The sequence below is a fragment of the Anas acuta genome, chromosome 2 (assembly GCF_963932015.1).
Source record: "Anas acuta chromosome 2, bAnaAcu1.1, whole genome shotgun sequence".
Classification (NCBI taxonomy): domain Eukaryota; kingdom Metazoa; phylum Chordata; class Aves; order Anseriformes; family Anatidae; genus Anas; species Anas acuta.
The window spans coordinates 8,726,297-8,746,730 of NC_088980.1; the positions used below are offsets into that span (position 1 = coordinate 8,726,297).

At 42.7% G+C, this 20,434-nt stretch overlaps 1 protein-coding gene across 1 annotated transcript in view; it reads right to left on the reverse strand.

Moving 5' to 3' along the window:
- Positions 1-2,053: 2,053 nt before the first annotated feature.
- Positions 2,054-20,434, reverse strand: part of CNPY1 (canopy FGF signaling regulator 1) — a 44,077-nt gene continuing 25,696 nt past the window's right edge. Inside the window, 3 exon segments of the mRNA XM_068673760.1 lie at positions 2,054-5,734; positions 10,710-10,806; positions 12,357-12,560. Of these exon segments, the coding sequence (XP_068529861.1) occupies positions 5,568-5,734; positions 10,710-10,806; positions 12,357-12,560 (468 nt within the window). The 3' untranslated portion in view covers positions 2,054-5,567.

The window sequence follows — 20,434 nt, forward strand, 5'->3', positions numbered from 1 at the left end:
GCACAAGGCACCTGGAGACTCACATGGGCCTCTTGGGTGCTGTCTTTGCACGTATGAGTTTAGACATGAAACCTGCTTGTGCTCTCTCTGTTGTCAGGTGATGTTTTGTCTGAGCATAATGGGATGAGCACAAGGACACTCCCCAGGGACACAAAGCGGGGACAGCCCCGTCCCATGGGCACCAGGCAGAGCCAGGCTGGCCTCAGCATGGCAAAATCTCAACAGATAGAAAGTCGTCACCATCCACCAGGACACGGCTCACACAGCTGAAGAAGTTAAAACCCTCCCGATGAGCATGGTGGAAATTGCACTGCCACCCCTGGTCCTGCTCAGCAGCTGACGGCTGAAGCTGACCTTATTTTAGGGGTGTGTGGCCCATGGCTGAAGCTGACCTTATTTTGGGGGCATTTGGTCCTCAGAACAGGTCCAACCCATGTTGTACCCATGCTTCTTCTTCTGGAGCTCAGCCCCCAATACTCCAGTGAGCAGCACCGACCACCACACCATTGGACAAATCCAGCCCTGAGTAGCACCAGGGCTTTCTGAACTCTCACCCTCTGCTCATGTCACATTTAATACAACAGCAAAGACTTTTTTTTTTTTTTTTCTTAGCATTTGAGAAACATTGCCATACTGAAATCTTTTCCTTCTTCCTTCATTAACGTCTGTGTCACCTCAAGGGTTGTTATAATTCCTCATTGGCTGCTCTTCCAGAATTTGCTTTAAGAAAACTTCAGCTAGTTTTGAATGCGGCTGCAAGGTTAACTAGAAATATAAAATGTCATGAACATGCTGGATATATATCCCTTCTGCTTCCCTGCCACTAAGCCGGCTTTCATAAAGTTTGAAACTGATATTAATATTTAACTTTTAACTCACACGATCTTTCATGGTCTCAGCTCTGCTTAATTAGCTGACATTTAGCTCCCTCTCTTCCACGGCACACACCTAGGAGTTCTCGGGTACCCGTTTATTAACATTCCCCAAAGTAGATTGGAGCAGGCGGTTACCAGAACCTTTATCAATTGCTCCCGAAGGCGATGGAATTTATTGCTGAATGCCATTAAACCAGCCAGGTCTGTAAATACGTCGAAAGGCACGGAGGCACCCGCGTTTTCCAGAGCTCCTCAGTCGGGTTAAATGAGCTTTGTGCATTGGTCGCTCTCTTTCTTTTCCTCTTGCACGCGCAGCCTGGTCGAGGCGCTCCTAAAGACAGACTCTGCATTAACCCGCACTGCATTAAGCACAGTTGTGCTGTTAATCAACGCTCTTACGGCGATACACGCTGCTGCAGCACTGCTCCAGCACACATACGTCTGCGTGGAAGTCACCGGGTGTAGCAACTCCACCTCGCACTTGCTTGCTAACCTTGTGTGCTCTTTTCCTTCCAAGAGCTCTCCTCCCTTTCATACTTGTCATGCAGCCTCAGGAATCCCCTGATAAGACAGCACAAGGTGTGTGTGATGGGTTTTAATGCATGTTGTGCCCAGAGTGCCCTACTAAAAGCATCATTCCCTTGCTCCTTCCCTACCCCCGGTGGCTCCCCTGCTGCCATCCCCAAGCGCGGTGGCAGAGCTCCTGCCTCTCCTGCCTGCCTGGAGCCAGAGCTGCTCAGGGCTCAGCCCCACTGCTGGCACCGAGCGGGCAGTTCACAGAGGCTGACATCATCTGAGATAGCTCACAACTCCATAACCGCAATACTAATTACCTACTTAAGCCTCCATAACAAAGTACGGCGTACATGGATGTGTACGCTGTAATTACGAGGTATTCCTCCCCGCTCCTGCTGTAAGACCCGTTAATAGTATTTCATTAAATGCATATCTGGCTCTCCTCATTTCTGGTAAACTTAATATGCATTAGGAACACCATGCAAGTTAATATTTTGTTCATAAAATTCTAACATGATTGTTCTCTGTGTCAATGAAAGAGTGACAAGCGATATGCATTTTCTAAAAACTGTATTGTGATGAAGCTATCACAGTGTGAGCAAGCGTCAGACCACAACAACAAATATGAACAGAAAATAAGACTAGTTAATGATAAACTTGGGTTTAGGGTTTATTGTAGTAAATAAAGTATTGATCTTTCCTGTTTAGGATCTCGTTTCATCCACTCTCTGCTCCTCAGTGAAATGAATTTAGTGGCCTCAACTCATTCAGCACAAGCCCCGTTTGAAATGAAATCTGTCACAAGGAAAGTACTCTTTTCCTGGCATATTTGGCATGAAAAGTGAAATAAAACATTTTAAACAAATGCATTAACAGCCATCACGAAACGGGGACCCCCAGTCACCCCAAGTCAAGTGTAACAGCTCAATCCCAAGTCGACACATTAAAGCTACTTGCTCTGGGCAAAGATCTGGTCCTGCTGTCTGACAAACCACCTTTACATTTCTGTTGCATTGATAAAAGGCTCGATCGTGCCTTCGGATACATCTCTGCCATCCTTTGACCTCATCAGAGCAATGTGAGATAAATGCGGGAGCAAAGATAGGGGCTGAAGTCAAGACATGTTTCTTCTGCTTTCCATTTAGGTTTTCAGATGCTCATCTCTTGAAGAGAACTGAGGAGATGAACTGTGGACAGACGTTTAAATATCTGTATAATTGGGATCCCAAGCAGTTTATCACATCATATCATATATCATATCATATATCATATCATATCATATCATATATCATATTATATCATATCATTCACATCATAATCATATCAATTAAATCATAATCATATCATATAATTCACCCAATCTGTTAATTAACACAAGAAAAAATGTATAAATCTTTTCTCAGATACAGCACTTTTTACAGAACCTGCACGAGTTTGCCTTCACAAAGGTTCTTGTGAAATTTAAGTTTGCTTCTCACTCTCTGCTTCAATAAGGCAATTCTGAAACATCCGAACATTTACCCCGAGCCCTTCCCAGGCTGCTTGCAGCTCCTATCAGAAGTCCTTCAGCACAGCACTGCTCCAGCTGCAGCCGTTACACCAGAAGAAGCCTGCACCACCAGATGATACAGGGATGAATCTGGCCCCTATCTCATCATCGGAGTGTAAAGGAACAGATACAAAAATCCTCCCGTAGTTTCTCACTGTGAAACCCAAAGACAGAATGTAAATGTGCAAATTAGAGTTTAGAGACAGACTTTCCTTCTGAGGGCTGTATGTCAATACTATGATCTAGCTGTATTTTCTCAGCAAAACCCACACAAACTTCAGCGGCTGAACACATGCATCGAACTTGGCACTAGAGGACTTGATGCTCAGTGAAACGACCCGGTCAGGTGGTCAGATCTCTTTTATATCATGATCACGATCAATTTTGAGGGAATATCCAATAAAGTGCAAGACAGCACTAAAATTTTGAAAGGCAGATAAGAAATCTCTAACATACCTGTCTGAAATAATTTAACAGTCATTACAGACAACACGTAAGTTCCCTCTAATTAAAAAGAAAAAAGAAAAAGAAGGAAAAAAGAATAAACCACCCACAAATTACTCTCTATTGACATCCTGGTTTGTTTATTTTGATCTTTGAATAATGCTTGGTTGCTCTCACTCTGCTGGTCTCCTGGATAATCAATTTTCTTTGTTGCTTTTATGAGTCTCTCACGATGAACAATAAAAAGAGGATGCTGGGAAAGGAAAAATATTTTCACATTCAGAGAAAAAAAATGTAATTAAAAATGAGGTGATTGCTACATTTTGAAAATTAGCTCAACTTTGAAATAGCTACACAGATTCCCAGCACCTGAGTTCCTTTTACATGACTTTGCAGTATATGTTTTTTAAATACACTTTGTGCTTTTCAGTCCACTCACAAAATCAACAGATACCACAGAATAGAAATAAGAGGGGAATGAAAAACTTTCAATTAAATTTTACATGAAAGTGTGAATAAGATACATTTTTTTTTTTGCTTTCAGTCTTTAAACGGAGTCAGCTGAGGCTGTAGGTCTTGCCTTTGGGGTGAGTTTGACATCAACACTGAAGACCCCGCTTCGGTGTAAATTGGACATTTCAACGCCATGCTACAGGATGAGTTCACGTATTTCAAAGTTACTTTAAAAATCAGTGTTTACATATACGTGAAAGATGGTGTTGAATTGGATTAAGTGTGAAGACAGTCTTCCTTAAATCCTGAAGGTATTCCCATTTTACATGGTATAGCTGCCTTGCAATGCTCAGATCTAAGTTTGACGAAGTATTCTGCAAAATTGGTCTGTCAGTAGGAAAAGGCAGAAAATAATCCACGCTGAGGAAAAACTTCAGAGTCCTTTTAAACACATTAAACACTAGACAACAAATCCCCGTGTAACAAATGTAGGGATGTTGAACTGTTGTAAATCAGTATTGCTTCTGTGAAGATGTAACAATTTGTGCTGAGGGTCGGCCGGTGTTCTTGTTTTAATATTTAATTGTATAAATATTGTAAAATTATATAAGTAAACTTTCCAGTTATATGACATATATTAACAGATTTTAGACCAATGTTTTAAACCATTGCAATTTATCACTTTGTATTATTTGGTGGTTACAAAATCCGTAGGAGAGGTAATGTCCTTAATTTTAGTAAAAAACAAACAAACAACAACAACAACAACAAAGAAAACACAACAGTTATAAATATTACTTTTCCTCTAAACATTTTACCAGACCATTATACTATTTTACATGAATTGTCCTCATTACCTTCAAACCCCAGTTCAGTAGTTTTAAGTCTTTTCAAAGTGTTTTCGCAGAGTCTGCAGCACTTATTCTCACGTTTCATCTTCTGGGGACCCAGCCACAACCTGAAACAAGCCACAGCTCTGGGGAGGATATATGAACTTATATTTTATACTGGTTAATACATATTTTGGACCCCCCCAAAAACCAAACCAAGCCAAACAAACAAACAAAAAAAACAAACACCCCAATGATGAAAGGAAGAAGCCTATCGGAAATATTTTTTTGTTTTTTTGACATTTCTTCAGCAAGAAAGCAGTAATTTTAAAAAGTTATTACACCAGTCCTGCTAAGGTTCAGTGAACATTTATATCGTGTTCAGTAGTACATTGATATGGAAATTGTAAAGGGATAGCTTGTTTAAATGAAACTACACACATGCCTTTAAGTTACCTCACCTTTAAAAGGATAAATATTTGGAAAGCTTCCCATCACTGTCTTCAGTGCAACAATATAAATTTAGCAGCAGCTCTTAGCTAAAAACTCTAAACTCTTTTCTAGCACAGAAATACACACGCATTGATCATCTGCTAAAACAAATGAATGAACATGACGAAAAAAAGAGGTTTATTGTGATTGCATTTGTTCTCTTTTCCTGCTTGAGCAGGACCCTCGTTTTTTAGGTGCTCTAGTTCTGTCACAATCAGATGTCGATTTTGTGAAAATCGGCACAACCGAGGCGAATACCTTAGGGTAAAAAACCCACAGAAATAAGGTCAATAGACAATTCCCTGTTAAACTTCACATTCTCACCAAAGCTCTGCAGATTTCATTCAAAATACTTGAATAGAAAGCAGCTTAAAAAGACAAAAATAAGACTAGGGTGTGTGTGCACATTTAAAGATGAAAGTAGAAAATACGGAGGGTGTTACAGTGGAAAGAAGGAAAAACAGCCGATTCTTGATTACACAAAAAAAAAAAAGGTGCTGTCATCTTACTTCGCTCTGCAAAGTGAGCAGCTGATCTCCTCCGTGCCCTGGGTGAGCAGCAGGCTGCACAGGCACCTAAGGAAGGAAAAGTTGCATGTCACTTACTGGTGTCCCGAGCAGCAACATCCTGCTAGGAGCAACAGTTTCTTTACTAAAAATATATCTGTTCTCTAGCTAGAAAAATACCCTTTCTCTTCTGTAAGCAATTCCATCACTGAAAGTGTTTAGATGAAAACTGAAGTACTTTAAAATACTTTTGCCCAGTAAATCAGAAATGAGAGTGAGGCATAACCACAGCACACTGACACAGTCAGGATTTTCTAGACATAACTTTTGCAGTACAGCAAGAAGATTTAGAAAAAAAAAAAAATAGAGTGAAACATTCTATTTTAAATCCCCATCCTCAAATGTGAGAAATAATTCAGGGTCCGATTCGTCCCTCAGAGGCAATGACCACAACCTGTACAAGCCCATATGAGGTGGCATTTTTTTGCAAAATGTTTAAAACCCTACAAAGTAAAACAAGTGCTTGCTACAACCAAAAAACAATCCCATGCACAGTTCCAGGGTCCCTGACAGTTGTCCTATCACCAGTACACAGCCGGAGGGCTCACTGAGGAACCCAAGCCTCGCGTACCCCATACAGGGGGTGCCACTTCTTGCTCGGGCACCTGCTCTGGCTCCTTGGCCATGGGTCAGCCTTGGGGAGCAGATCCAAGCACTTTGCGTCCACAGAAAAATGCAACTGCACTCCTAAACACACAAAACATCCCACATCTCTCCAAGGGGCTCATGGTAGTGCTTATATGCACATTTCCCTGTCCTCTCTGTATTGACTTACTGCTAGAGTAGAGTTAAATTTCTTTTTTTTTTTTTTTTTTTTTTTTTTTAAATCAGACTTGGTATTTTCAAACGAGAAGCTGCCAACTTGGAGAGCCTTCACTCCCTGGTAGCGCTTCTCGAAATCTGCACCAGCAGATCCTGTTGCAGGGCAGGGGACTCGAGGCTAATCTCCCTATATACTGTTCTCTTTCCGAGCGGCATGGTGAGAAAAATGTGCAAAAATATGTAATTCCAGAGTCCTGTGGCAGCATTAAACCACAGCTTTGCCCCCCCCCCCCCAAATATTGCCTTTCTTTTCCATAATCATTGCAGATGGTATTAAGGTAAATGGTGAATGGTTTAATGGAAGTTTAATATTCTGCACATACACATAACAGACATTTTAGCTGCTTTTAATTGATGTAGCTGCTAGCTTTGTTAGGCTCTCCAGGAGAGTAGTTCTCGCTGGGAACGAGCCTCCTAGAAAGTATCAGTTTGCAAAAACACAATAGTTTGAGCGATAATTGTGCAGAAAGAGACTTCTATATTTCTTCGCAGCTGAATGAGAGTGTTTTGTTTCACTTTTGTGTAACCCAGCATTGGGTGCCCAAATTATATTCAAACTTTCAAAACAGCTAAATAAAGAAATACTTGGGCCAAGTCATTTTTAGGATAAAACATGGACTGGAAGATTTTAGCCAAACAGCACATTTTTATAGATGTGAATGCATTAAAAAAAAAAAAAAAAAGAGAGAGAAAAAAAAAAAGTGGGGGGGAAGAGAAATAAAGTAGTAGCAGAAGTCCTGGTATTACTTAAATGGTAGCTTTCATCACTCCTGAAAGACATGGTATTAAATTATTTCCCACTTATAAATCAGCTGGCCCTGGTCCGTACATCAGCACAAGCCTTAGCTGGTGCCTGGTTTCGTATGGGCCGGAGCATTCCCTCTCCCAGCTCCTTCTGGTGCTTCAGAAAGCCCCATGGCAGGGCACAAACCATGGCCACCGAAGCCAGAAACATCCCCAGGCCCAAGAAGAACACCAGGAAGACTATTTTAACCAGCAATGGAAATTCAAGGGGTCCAGGATTAAAACAAAGCTCAATAATTTCATCGGTCCAGCCGGCATCTGCGCTTCCTGTCCAGGGGAAAAATAAAGGCAATGGTCTCGAAAATGAACTCTGAGATTTTTAAGCTTGTGAAAAAACAGGATCTGAGGATCTGAAGGTGTGTCTCAGCAGGTAGTGCCTGCCTGTCTGGCACAGGGACTTTTGGCATGATCAAAGAATACATGACAGAAAACGGATCCCTGCTTGTAAATATCAAACGTTTTGATCGTTCTAAAAGACTTTATTGAAGTTTGCTGCTTTTTAATCAAACAAGAATCACCCACCTACGGTTGCCATAGGAAAAGGTGGAGGATGATATTAGAATAAAACAAGTGCTAAACATGACTCACGGATAAGGCTTTTTCTTCATATATGCATACGACTTCCATTAATGTCAAGACTGAGAGGAAACTGCATTCCTCATTATTTTGCTATCGCACGGCATAAAAAGGATTTGATTACAACAATATGAATAAGTCTGCAGTGGGCCACAAGAAATACGCCGTGCTCACCTATACAGCCTTTTAAAACAAATTAAAAGCATAATAATGAAATGAATACATCATTGATTTTTTTTTTTCTCTCTTGCTTTATGGCGAAATCCACAGCATCAAAATCTGCAAGTGGCCCGTGGAGAGGTTTTATACACTATTTCTATCGCTCAGTATGATAATTTGCCAAAAAAAAGTTTAAAATCGCATTCTGGCTGAGCACGCGGAGCTCCGAATAAAAAGAGCCAATAATTTACAGTAAGGCGATAAGAGCGCAATATTGCTTTAATATAAGGTATTAATGAAAATTGCCGTTGTAAGGCAGATAAGACTTAATAACACAACTCTCATTGTGCTCTGTGAGCTGGGTGCTTTTGTAAGTTAGCCGGAGCGCTCCGCGGCTGGCGCGCAGCCTGACACGATTTTGAAGACCCGCGCTTTCCAATGCCACAGGAGCCTGAATCTGCTCTCCTGGAAAACCCCGGGCAGGCTTTGCTGCTCCGCCAGGTATCCCTGCACTGCCCTGCCAGCTCCTGAGCACCACAGCAAGCGTGCGAGCAGGCTTTCAGTGTTTTTAATGCAATTTAATACTCCTATTTTCATCCGCTGATAGCATTTAGCTTTAAAACCAAATGCCTCTGAGACTTTTTTTAGTCTTCTGTTTATCCTTTAATACAGTGACATTTTTTAAATGGGCAGTGGGACGATGCGGGGACGGGCAAATTAATTTCTCGCCCTTGTTTGTGTGCCCGGGCAGCACAGCGTTCCTCTGCCTCTTCTGCAAGCATCTTGTGCCGATGAAGGCTTGCACTTCTGCTTATTAAATGGCAGATGGTTTATTTGTGCTAATTGCCAGGGAGAAGGAAGGAAACTGCACTTTTTTTTCCCTCTTTAGAGCACTATTTGTATTTTTTGTGCAAGGAAGGGCAGCCCCACGTATCGGCAGTGGGGGCATTTGTGGGAATGGGACCAACGTGCAGGCACAGCCAGCTCCTCTGTTGGAAGGGTGAAATTGTTCTGCTGATGGGACAGGGCTGAAGGGGTGCACAGTGCAGGTTTTAAACCCAAAATGTGACCTCAAAGGGGGGAAAAAAGCTTTTGTTTAGAAGCAGGTACATTAAAAGAAAAAAAAAATAAAAAGGAGAGATTTTAACAGTGTGGGCTTTGATATCAATATTTTGTGCTCATCTTTGGCAAACATTTTTGTAGTTTTACCAAAGACACACAAAACTGTAAATTCGTCTCCAAAACGGTAATGGTGCGGCCAGAGAGGAAAGGGAGTTTACCTCACTCTTCAGTGCTCTCAGAAAATACACGTGGATGGCGATAATTTTCCTGCATGATCCCACAGACATATCTGCATGTTGTATCTGTATTGCCTACAAAGTTCTTCTGTTTGAGTCTGACTACCAGAAATTGTGCCATCCTTTTTGGACTAAGTGTGCAGTTTTAGATATACCATGTTAACTCTCTGTCGGTGCTGTTTTGGCAGGTCAGGAAGTTGCTCCATAATGACACACATGACAAATAAAAAATATTTCTTAAAAAATCAACAACTGTTCTGCAAAGTTTATTTTCTACAAATGATTTGTCTGCATAGATTCTAAAGATAACAGTGTCATTGCAGAGTTCCCCAGTGCTCAAGGCTGTGCTTTTTCAATAAATATTAAAAATGCCCTGATGCTTAAAAGTACTCAAACTTATTTCTGTGAACTTTTGGTGAGTCAGCTTTCACCGGCTTTGAGCACTTTTGTGGGCTATGTTTATCATACCACAAACAATTATTTCAGACTTTAAATCTCAGAAAACACACACTAATATTTACAAGCATTGATTCTGGGATCGATATTTCCATGCATATTCTATCACTAAAGGCAGCACGTTGAGAAAGGGTAATGCAACTTCATTTATAATCTTGTAGCACTTAGTATCTTAAGTGATGTGCTTTCAGATTTAGAACTGATTATAAAAGTTAAAAAACAAAACCAAAAGCATTAAAAACAAGGGCAACAAACAGTGGAGTGGGGGAAGATTTTTAAGAAGCTGAAATGAATTTGTGACAGCATTTTCCCAGTTTGCTGGGATTTAAAAGAGGCCTTGCTTATTTGGAAGGGTGTATTTTACAGACATTTTAAAATCTGTTCTTCCTAGCAGCTGATGGCGGTGGGCAGCCAGCCCCTCCGAGGACAGCTCTGCTCTCATGCCAAGGAAGAGTTCTCCTAAAAATGAACCGCACGCTTGTAAGCCCACGCTCTCCTGCTCGTAGCACAGCAATTAAACAGGAGAAGCAAATCCCCGCGTTTTGCTACAAGGGGGTTATTTTCATTCCTGGCTTTGAAATGACAGCACAGATACACAAGGAGCAAAAATCACGTAGCACCAGGAGGAAAAGACGCCGCGTTAGGTGGAATGTTAAAATTATGCTGCATTAATATGCACGAAAGAATTAAAAACAGCAACTAAAACCTTTAAAAAGGGCCATTTCTTAAAAGTCATGTAGTGTCATTGCTTATTCAACAACAGAACCCGTCTCCTCCAGAGTGGTTTGCTGCACCAAAGCAGTACACTGGGTTTGAAAAAAAAAAACACCACGCTGTAGAGAGAGCACATGTTACATCAGACACAGTACCTGATTTTTCACTGCACAGCTTGTCAGCTAGATAGTCTGCCTCTTGGGCGATAAGTGAGAATATTTCATCTTCAGGCTCCTCTACGAGACTTTCACCCTGCAAGAAGGAGAAAAGGAGGATGCTCACACTGGGCTTTTTTTTTTTCTCTTTTCTTTTTTTTTTTTTTTTTCTTGGGAGAAAAAAGCCTGCCGGCAGCTCGGAGCCCTGCTCACCCTGCACAGCGCGGGGCTGGGGGCTGCCGGCAGCGAGCGCTGCCCAGCATGACTTATATCGAACTTTATGGCCAGCCTCGTCAGTGCCTCACAAACATGGGGGGGGGAGGAATCCTTCCACCTGGATGGGCACCCCCCCTGTTCCACATCAACTAGGGAGGAGGCAGATGAAATTTAAACAAAATCAGCCCGTTCTGCAGGCTGTGTTTACTGGTGCCTGCATCCAATGGGATGCCGCGCCGGGGCTACGGGGAGCTCAGCAAAGGGCTCAGCGCAGTGCTGCCGAGGGGATTTGAGCTCATTTTGGGGCACATCTGAGGAAGCCTGGGTGTGCATTAAGAGGGAATTACTGCCCCCCAAATCCAGCCCATCCCGCAAGCCATGGGAAGAGGAAGTCCATGGGAAAAAAATAATAATAATAAAAAAAAAAAGACAAAAAAAGCAAAAACCAACAAGCTAAAATAAGATGTGCCTTACAGAAGTCATGCCCAGCACAGACACAAGGCCCTGTGCTGAGCCTCTCTGAAAAACCAACTTGTATTTGCCAGGACAAACCATAAAAGCGAGCTGCCACGGTGCTCGGGGCCGAAGGGAGCCGGAGGGCTCGCAGCCCCCCAGCACTCCGGCTGCAGCCCCGCACTGGCCGTGCTTCTGTGGCCGAGCAAGCCCCGAGCTGACCGAGGGGCCGCATCCAGCGCAGCCTCCCTCGCTGTGCTGCTCTCCCCACCCTGCAGCTAAAAAGACGCCAAAAGCCTTAAAAAATCCGCCTGTATTCGGAGGGGCTGGCCCTCCACCAGGCAGAGCGCCCCGGCTCCGGCACCACCGGCAGCATCGCAGAAGTGGCTGAGAGAAATTTGTCTGCACGCAGCGAGGCCTAGGGAGAAAAGGATGACATTCCTCCCTCCTCCCCTAACTCATCCATAAATATTTGAAACTCCTTCAGCAGTAATTTGGGGTTTCGGCCAATGCTCCAATTCCCTTATTTCCTACACATAAATCAACAGAGATATTTGCTGGGCAACAGTGATTTATATTTAATCACTGATAAAAATGCCCCGAGTAAAATGTAGTTTTGAACAGTTTAGGAAATTTGTAACATGTAAACTGAGAGCAGCTGGTATAATCCGTGGGTTACTTCTGCAAGTGACGTGCCTTTTGTAAACGGTTTATTCATATTTATGAAGCACTAAATAGATCCGAATACGTTTCTAAATAACATTATAAAGCATCTGACAAAACGCAGTGTTATCTCGAAATACTCAGCTTGTTCCTGCGAGGAGCCAGCACGGAGCATGTTAAAATATGGCAAGAATTTCAAACAATGCACGAGCTGCATGGGCTTCGTAAGGATGGTACTTATACGATAAAGCCTGGGTCCGCTAACACAGTTTTCACTTTAAAAGAAAAGGTTACTAATTTGTTACGTTGGCTTACCGCAGATTTCAAAGGTTTGTAAGCACCAGCTTAAACCCAGAATTTTTTAAAGTCTGCCCAGATTTTCTCTTCTTGCCTAGCAGCAAATCTCTCCACTCTCCTTGTCTGGGTGGGAGGCTCCGCTCGCAGCTGGCCATCCTCCGGTCCAGCACAGGGATTTTCCAACAATTCCGCTAAGTCGCCCTCTGACTTTGCAAGAGGAACCTATCGGAGGCAAAAATTGATTTCCCCCCCGCAACACACCCCACCCCACCTCCCCTCATTATACTGCCAAAACCGCTTCCTACAGATAATATCTAGTTAGACAGACGTCACGGAAGGGGAGAAGGAGCGACCGCACCTCTCCCGGCATGTACGGCTGTCGACACGTTACATGACACACGTAATTAAAAATGTCAGCCGGAGCCGCGGGGGCGGCCGGGGCCCTGTGGCCTGCGCGAAGCCTCCTCCACCTGCGGCCTCCCGCCTCGCCACGCGCCCCAGCCTCTCGCTCGCCGGGTCGACGGCGATGCGGCGACGTCCCGTGCCTTCGCTCGCTCGGCCCGTTGGCCGCCGCCGTCCCGCCCAGCTCCGATGCAGCTGTTTTAATACCTCCCAAGGGTTTTGCGCCGAAAATAATAGCTCCCACAACCTCGCTTCTCCCAGGTTCTACTATTTCAGCTTTACGCCCCCGACAGCTGCTCCGCGTCTTTGTCCGCAGCGCGACGGCGGCGAGGGGGTCCGACTTCTACCTACGGACCCAAGGAGGTGGTGGTGGTGGTGGTGGTGGTGATGGTGGGGGTCAAGGAGCAGCCCCCGCCCTCGGTACCGGGGCCGGACCCCGTCCCGCCGGGTCAAGGCGCCCACCGGGGGGGCGGCAGCGGCAGCCAAGTGCATGGCCCCGCCGCGCCGCGCCCGGCCCCGCCACCCTCTGCTGATCAAAGTAGGAAGTTTTCATGACAACCGGAGTCAAAGGGCCTGCATCGCAAATGAACTCGATTTCTGCGATGTTGATATATCCCGGCTCTATTGTCTCTTTTCAGACACAGTATGAACCCTTCCGGTCTCAATGATTACATTACAGAAGCACTTTCACATGTGTGCTTCGTTTGCACAAAGGGTTTCCTTGCTCCACCACCATCTGGCCACAAATCAGATAAATAAAGGCAGGAGAATTAAAATTAAAGCTTAGAGGTTTTTTTCCCCTCTGTCGTCTTCTTCAACCATTATGAAACCCCTCCCTCCCCCCCGTCCCATTCTGGATGTGGAAGCTACTTTTTTACGAAACCTGGGAAAAGCCCCCCCACCCCCTCCAAAAGGCTGTGAAGAAAAGTGCCTAAGGAAAAGGAAAGAAAGAAAAGAAATAAGTAAATAAAGAAAAAGAATATATATATTGAAAAAAAAAAAAGTTGGAAAAAAAAGAAAGAAAAAGATAAATAAGAAATAAAAAAATAAGAAAAAAATAAATAAAGATGAAATAGGAAGAAAAAGGAAGAAGGAAAGAGAGAAAGAACAAGAGAACGAAGAGAAAAAAAGAAAGAATGAAAGAAAGAAAGAAAGAAAGAAAGAAAGAAAGAAAGAAAGAAAGAAAGAAAGAAAGAGAGAGAGAAAAAAGAGAGAGAAAGAAGAGAAAGAAAGAAAGAGAAAGAGAGAGAGAAAGAGAGAGAGAGAATGAGAAAGAGAAAGAGAAAGAGAGAGAAAGAGGGAAAGAAAGAGAGAGAGAAAGAGAGAGAGAAAGAGAGAGAAAGAGGGAAAGAAAGAGAGAGAAAGAGAGAGAGGGAGAGAGAGGGAGAGAGAGGGAGAGAGAGAGAGAGAGAGAGAGAGAAAGAAAGAAAGAAAGAAAGAAAGAAAGAAAGAAAGAAAGAAAGAAAGAAAAAAAAAAAAGGAAACAAAAAAAAATAATAGTTCAGTCTTTCATTCCCAAACCCATTTGTAGGGCAGCGTAACCTATTTTACAGTAAAGATAGTCTCACACAAACCGCGTTTTGCTATTAAAAGTCTGTTTCATCCACTGGGATGCAAATATTTTTTGCAGGAAAACACAACTTCCCCCAAGCCAAAGACAGCTCCGCGCAGCGGAAGGCAGCGGCAGAAGTTGCGTTGGCAACTTGTGCTGCAAACTGCGCTGTGCCTTCCTCCCCCTGGGGTGGGGAGTAGAAGGAGAAGGCAGCGCTCGGGGCAAGCACTTTCCACCCCAAAGAAATAGGTTTCTCAACTTTCAAAATCAGACACCCAGCAAACATGGAAGGAAGGTTTTGCAGCCCTTACGACAGAAGGTGAGACAACCTCACAATCTAATTTCAGCCCTGGCATCACTTCTATTGAGGTCAGTGTTGCTCCGGGAGGGATTTTTTTTTTTTTTCAATGATTGCTATAGCAATAAATTACACTAAATTTCATCCCTCCTCTAAGCTACTTCTATGACAGTAACTTAAGTCAGCTGAGGGGGAAAGCCACTTTTAGAGCCTGTATTTCTTTACACATAGAGACACCCTGTATCATATGAAGAAGGGTTTTACCCTTTAACTCCTGGAAGAAAAAAAATCATGTTGATATTCCAAGTGGTATTCAGGTGTGCATTACCTCCCTAGCCCTTCCCTTCTGCTTTGAGCATGGCTTAGCCAAGACACACACATGCCTAAGCACAGGGCACTCACAAACCCTTGCCATGTGCAGCCAAGCCAAGTGCCAAGCCCTGAAAAAATGATTCACATATCCAAGAAAAACAACACAAATACAAAAATCTGTGGACCTTCACAAGGCAAAATCTGTAAATTTACAGAAATGATGCTCCTGCATATGTTTTCTTTCAGATAGATACACGAGAAAGTGTTTGTGCACATAGTGGCACCTATTTCTATGTGATATGGCTCAGGGAGAGCTTGTCTTGCATTTACCATCAGATATAGTTTTGGGTTGTTTTCCCTTGCTGTAGTAATGGAAAGTATTCTAGAGATGTCATATGCATGAAGATTAATAAAAACTGAAGAGCATAGCTTGCCAGCAGTTGCATTTTTCATGTCTGTTTGATGAAGTATATGTTGGCTGTGTGATCTCTGAATAACTTTGTTTTCCCTTATTTGTTTGGAGTCAGACTCACACTTTCGGTAGCAACTATTATTATATTAACATGCTTCTTGTAAACCTGCTCACACAGAAGCTGCCAATGCAATCTATTAATTTCTGCCATCTATTTATTGGGCTTTGCCTAGTGAGTTTTCTGCAGAAATAAATGCAACTTGAATTTAAAGGAAGCATTTCGGCTGAGCTGCGCTTTGCCTGGTCGTACAGGGCTCTACACAGTTGAGAGTGCTCTTTCTGAAAGTGTTTTAATAGTAAGAGAGGAATAAGTATTTGGACAAGTGGTGGAAAACTAAAGCCTTTCTTTCTATACTGTGAAGATTTTGAATAGTACTTGTCAATAAAGCAACTCCTATTGTAATTGTACCGGAGACATGGGCCTCCACCCCGAAAAAGCTGTCTCAGAGATACTAACCTCATTAAAATATGAATGAAAAGGCAGCCATCATTGTAATGGGAGAAAACCATTTACTCTGCAACAAACTTTATCTGCTATCTTTTGTAAAAATATAAATATGATATCCAGCAGAATTTTCATTAGTTTTGATGGAGGAGGTTGATGGATGTGTGATTTTTTTTAACATTTTCCACTAAGTCACAAAACCTGATGCTGCTTTTTCAACTGGGCATTTCAAAATTGGAAGAACCTTCAGAGTATTTGAAATCTTTAAAGAGGAAAAAAAAAAAAAAAAAAAAAAAAAAAAAGGCTTTGTTTCTTTGGGAAATTTTTAAGGTTCAAGGAAACTTTAACATCTATTTTTGTTTCCCTAGAACATCTCATCCAATTTCAAAACAAAACAAGAGAATTCATTACAGACTACTGTGACGACACCTTAATAAGAGTCAATTATAGGGTGCTCAAATGCCTGCTCATTACTATGTCTCTGTTAATCTAGTCCTAAATTTCTTGCTTGATAGATACCACAACCAGCCAAGAATACAATTGCATTACAAAGTGCAATGAAAAATATACAAAATGTAACTGCAGGAAGTAGGCAGTTTCAAAATAACCAAGCTGTCAATCAACCATTTGTCAAAATAATTAGACATATCTGGTCCTTTAAAAAAAGAATATAGGCAGACTCATGTGTATAATATGTGAAGCTTTATGTTTAAATAGAAATTGTTTCAAAGACTTTTAAATAAATCTTTTAAAATGTTTCATGTACTTTAATCATTATCTTTTCATCCACAAAAGTGTTCAAATCATTTTTGATATTAGTTAAAAGTCAATATTTAGAAGTGAAAATTCAAACCTCCTTTGCTCTAGGCTAAAACAGGAGCAACATGAATGCTGAGCTACTCTAAAGGCTGATGGGATATATAATTAGCTATTATGTTAATTGAATCCACTGTGAGTTTGTTGTATGAGATTTCTTCATATAATATGCAAATAGCTTCGAAGGTTTAGTTTTATTAGACAATATAATTAGAAATCTTCTAAAGGAGTGAATTCTAATGAGGCATAATAAAGCTTTGTAAAATATCTGTTTGCTGTGTGAGCAGACCACCTGGGCTTAATCAATAACGGAAACTTTATTGTGTTACAGCATGTTTTAAAGAAAGTTTGAGAATTTACCTTTCTGGCTCCATTCATAAATATTTTTATTTTGGGGGAACGAGAGTTCATTTTAGTGAGGAAGGAGGTGAAATTCTTGTAATCTGAGGGGAGGAAATAACTTCAAAAATAAACCATTTGAATTCTGTTTATTTAAAACAAAACAGAAATAAATAAAAAACCCTCCCAGCTGTAGTGTCAGTTATGTGCATGTATAGACACTTGAAGTGAAATGTTACACGAGCAACGTTAGCCATTATTCCTGCTATTAAATGCCCGATTCAAGCAGATGTACATACTTTAGCTTCTGCAGTGTAACTAATCAGCGTAACTTCACTTTTAGCAAGATAGACCAACATGTTAATATGTGGAATTAAGCACTCTCTTATAAAGGAAGAAATTCACACCAGGGTATTCCAGAGCCGGTCCCAAATTCCACACTCACATTCCTCTTGCTTTAAGACCACCACCAAAGACAAAGCTGAAACTATTTCAGCTAATGCCAGAATGCCAAAAATGTGTAATCTCTTGCCTAATTCGGCTTGTTCGCACTTTAGGCTGTGCCAAAACTCTAGTAGGCAACTCTTACAACTAATTGAAAATAGTAAGGGTGGTGTACTTTGCACTAGTGTGGCAAAGCAGTGCATGCTTTTACCTCCATCAGCAATAATCTTTAGCAACATATTAATAAATAAATAAATAAATAAATAATGAACATGAGAAGAGGGAAGCAGTGAATTTAATCTGTCAATAAGCACCATCACGACAGCAGGGCCCCACCTGCCCGACCAGAGTAGAGGCAGGAGAAGACCCGTCCACCACCCGGGCTGCAGCCACCCCAACCTCTTTTGTTTTGTGCCTGCAGGAAAGATGCTCACAGAACTGAAAATCCTGTCTCGGCAAACCCAAAAGTAAAATAGGCAACAATGCAAATGTAAGGCAAATATATTGAGCACAATGTGGTTTAGTATACAACTACCATGCCAAAGTCTCAGCAGAGACCTCAATGATAAAGTGCAAGTCTACAGTTCATTAACACTTCTCTGATCCATTCGCTTAATGTCTGCAACCACAAGTGCTTGTTCCTCTGAATAATATGAGTCTCACCACCATAGAAAAGGATGATATAGTACACGTCAGTCTTCAGCTGAAAAATCTCTTGGTTTGATTTCCCCAATTCTTCTCTCAGAAACAGAAGTTGTTTGTGACCTCTCAAAAACTATCCCCCAACATGGGGAAACAACAAGGCAGTCAAAGATAGCCATCCTTCCAAAATGTGAACTTCCTTCACACCCCAGTTTTTATTTCTTCCTTAGGTTCAGAGTGTCTCGAGAAGATAGCTCGGAGCAGCCTTTGGAAACTGGGACCATGCTCTAGAGAATTCATGTCAGAAGAGGATGTTACCTGCCTGCCTTTCCTGTTTCTCTCCACTTATCCCTGAAGGAAACAAAACTGCATGAATTCTGTTTATTGTTAATTAATTCACTCTGTTAATTAGAATTAAGGTGCTTTAGCAACAAGCAAACAAAGGGCCATAATCAGCCCCTGGCTCAAACTCTGACCAGACAAACTCCGGATGCAAAAGAGGCTGAGGAGTAACCCACGTGCCTTGACCTTCCTTTCTCACCTCTTCCTGAGGCCAAACGAGCCCTCCTAATGAAGGAGGTCGACGGTGCTAGGAGAAGCTGACAAGACAGAGAAATTGGGAACAGCTCATTTACATCACTAGGTCTCAAGAAAATGAGAAGGTAAGAAAAACAAACAAACAAACAAAAAAACAAACAAACAAACAAACAAAAAAAAACACTTTGTCTGCTATGCTGGAGAAAGCTTAACCATGGGTCCTGATGGCCACATCTGGACTAGCAGATTGAACCGGCTGTCCACACAGTTAATTTTTTGGCATGGCCTGGGCTCGGGCCAACTATTTGTTGGGGAGACAGCTGGGAAGATCTGTGGGGTGAAGGGCTGAGAGGTCAGGCGGGGGGTGAGCAAACACCCCATTTTGGGGTGGTGGATGGATGCTGTTCCATCCACCTGGAGGTCTCGGTGCTGGAGGGAGGTGCAGGGCATTTCATTTACTGGCTCTGTGGGAGAGGAAGTGAGCTAAGACAAGAGCCATGGGCCGTGGCAGTCTGTGTTCCCAAAGGACCCAGATTTGGGTTGAATTTGGTGCATCCAAGGGCTGGAGGTGAATCTCACCAAGCAAGGAGGCATCACCAGCCCTGCTACCACCTCACTGTGCCTCTGTGACAGCCCTCCTGGACCTCCATCCCATCCCCAGGAGCAGGTGAGTGGAAAGGCTTGTTATTTCCCTGTGTTCAGAATGAAACAACAAGTTCTCCTCATTTCTCTAGGAAAGTCATAATTTTAAAGCAGCAACATGTCTGTCAGGGGACTGGCAGGGACTACAGCCCAGGAAATAACACTGGTGAAAGGAAAATTTTAACTACTCTTCTACATGGCAGTAAATAAAGTTTTCTAGTCCATTGAAATGTCTGTGCTTCGAAGGTTTCCTTCCTAAAAGTGCAGAATTTCTCAAAGTCCTCCCCCAGCAGCCTTCCCTCAGAAGCAGAGGCCTGCAGCCTCCTCGCACATCTATGGGCAGACCCAGAGCAGCTCTGTCAAAGCCGAGAGACTTGCTCAGGTTTAGTTTTAGGTTTGGGGTTTTTAGCTACCAGAGGGCTCTGAAGCTGAGCTCTATGCCTTTGGGGCTGGGAGCAGAGGACACCTCTGATCCCAGGGGTCCCCCACACCTCCAGGGGACAGCACCGGTGTCCAGGGCCACGTGTCCCCACCTCAGCTCCTCCAGTCTGGAAAAGCAGCACGCATCCCATTGCCCTGGGATGCTGGGCAGTGATGGGCACGTGAAAAGCAAGGTACATGATGATTATTTCCACATCCACAGAAAACAAAACAAAACAAACAAAAACAAACACACACACAAAAACAAACAAACAAACAAACAAAAACAACCTACCAAACAAATAATAAAAAAAAACAGCACCTGATCCTGCTAAGACACTGCCTCAGCTCCTGGTGAAGCCAGGCCATGCAGCACATCACTCCATGTCTTGCTACCGAGTGCCCCTGAGCTGGCTGAAAACTTCAAACCACGGCTGCAGCTCACACGCTCCCAGGGCAAATCAAGGGTGGAGATTTCAGCTACTTGACTGCAGCCTTCTGAGACCACCTATAGACTTAAGCCTGTTAAATTAACGTTAATACCACCATTATACCTCCGCTGGATGGTAACCATCTGGCCACGACTTTGTGTTGCAGTTAACCTAGGCTCTTGGCTAAGTTTTAGCTGAAATCCACCCCCCTCCTTTTTTTTTTTTTTTTTTTTTTTTTTTCTCTCCATGCTGTAACAGCAGTGCTGAGGCTGGGGCAGGCTGTAAGCTGGGGATATGTCCCACAGCACAAGGAGGGATGGAGATCAACATGTCCCATCCCAGCC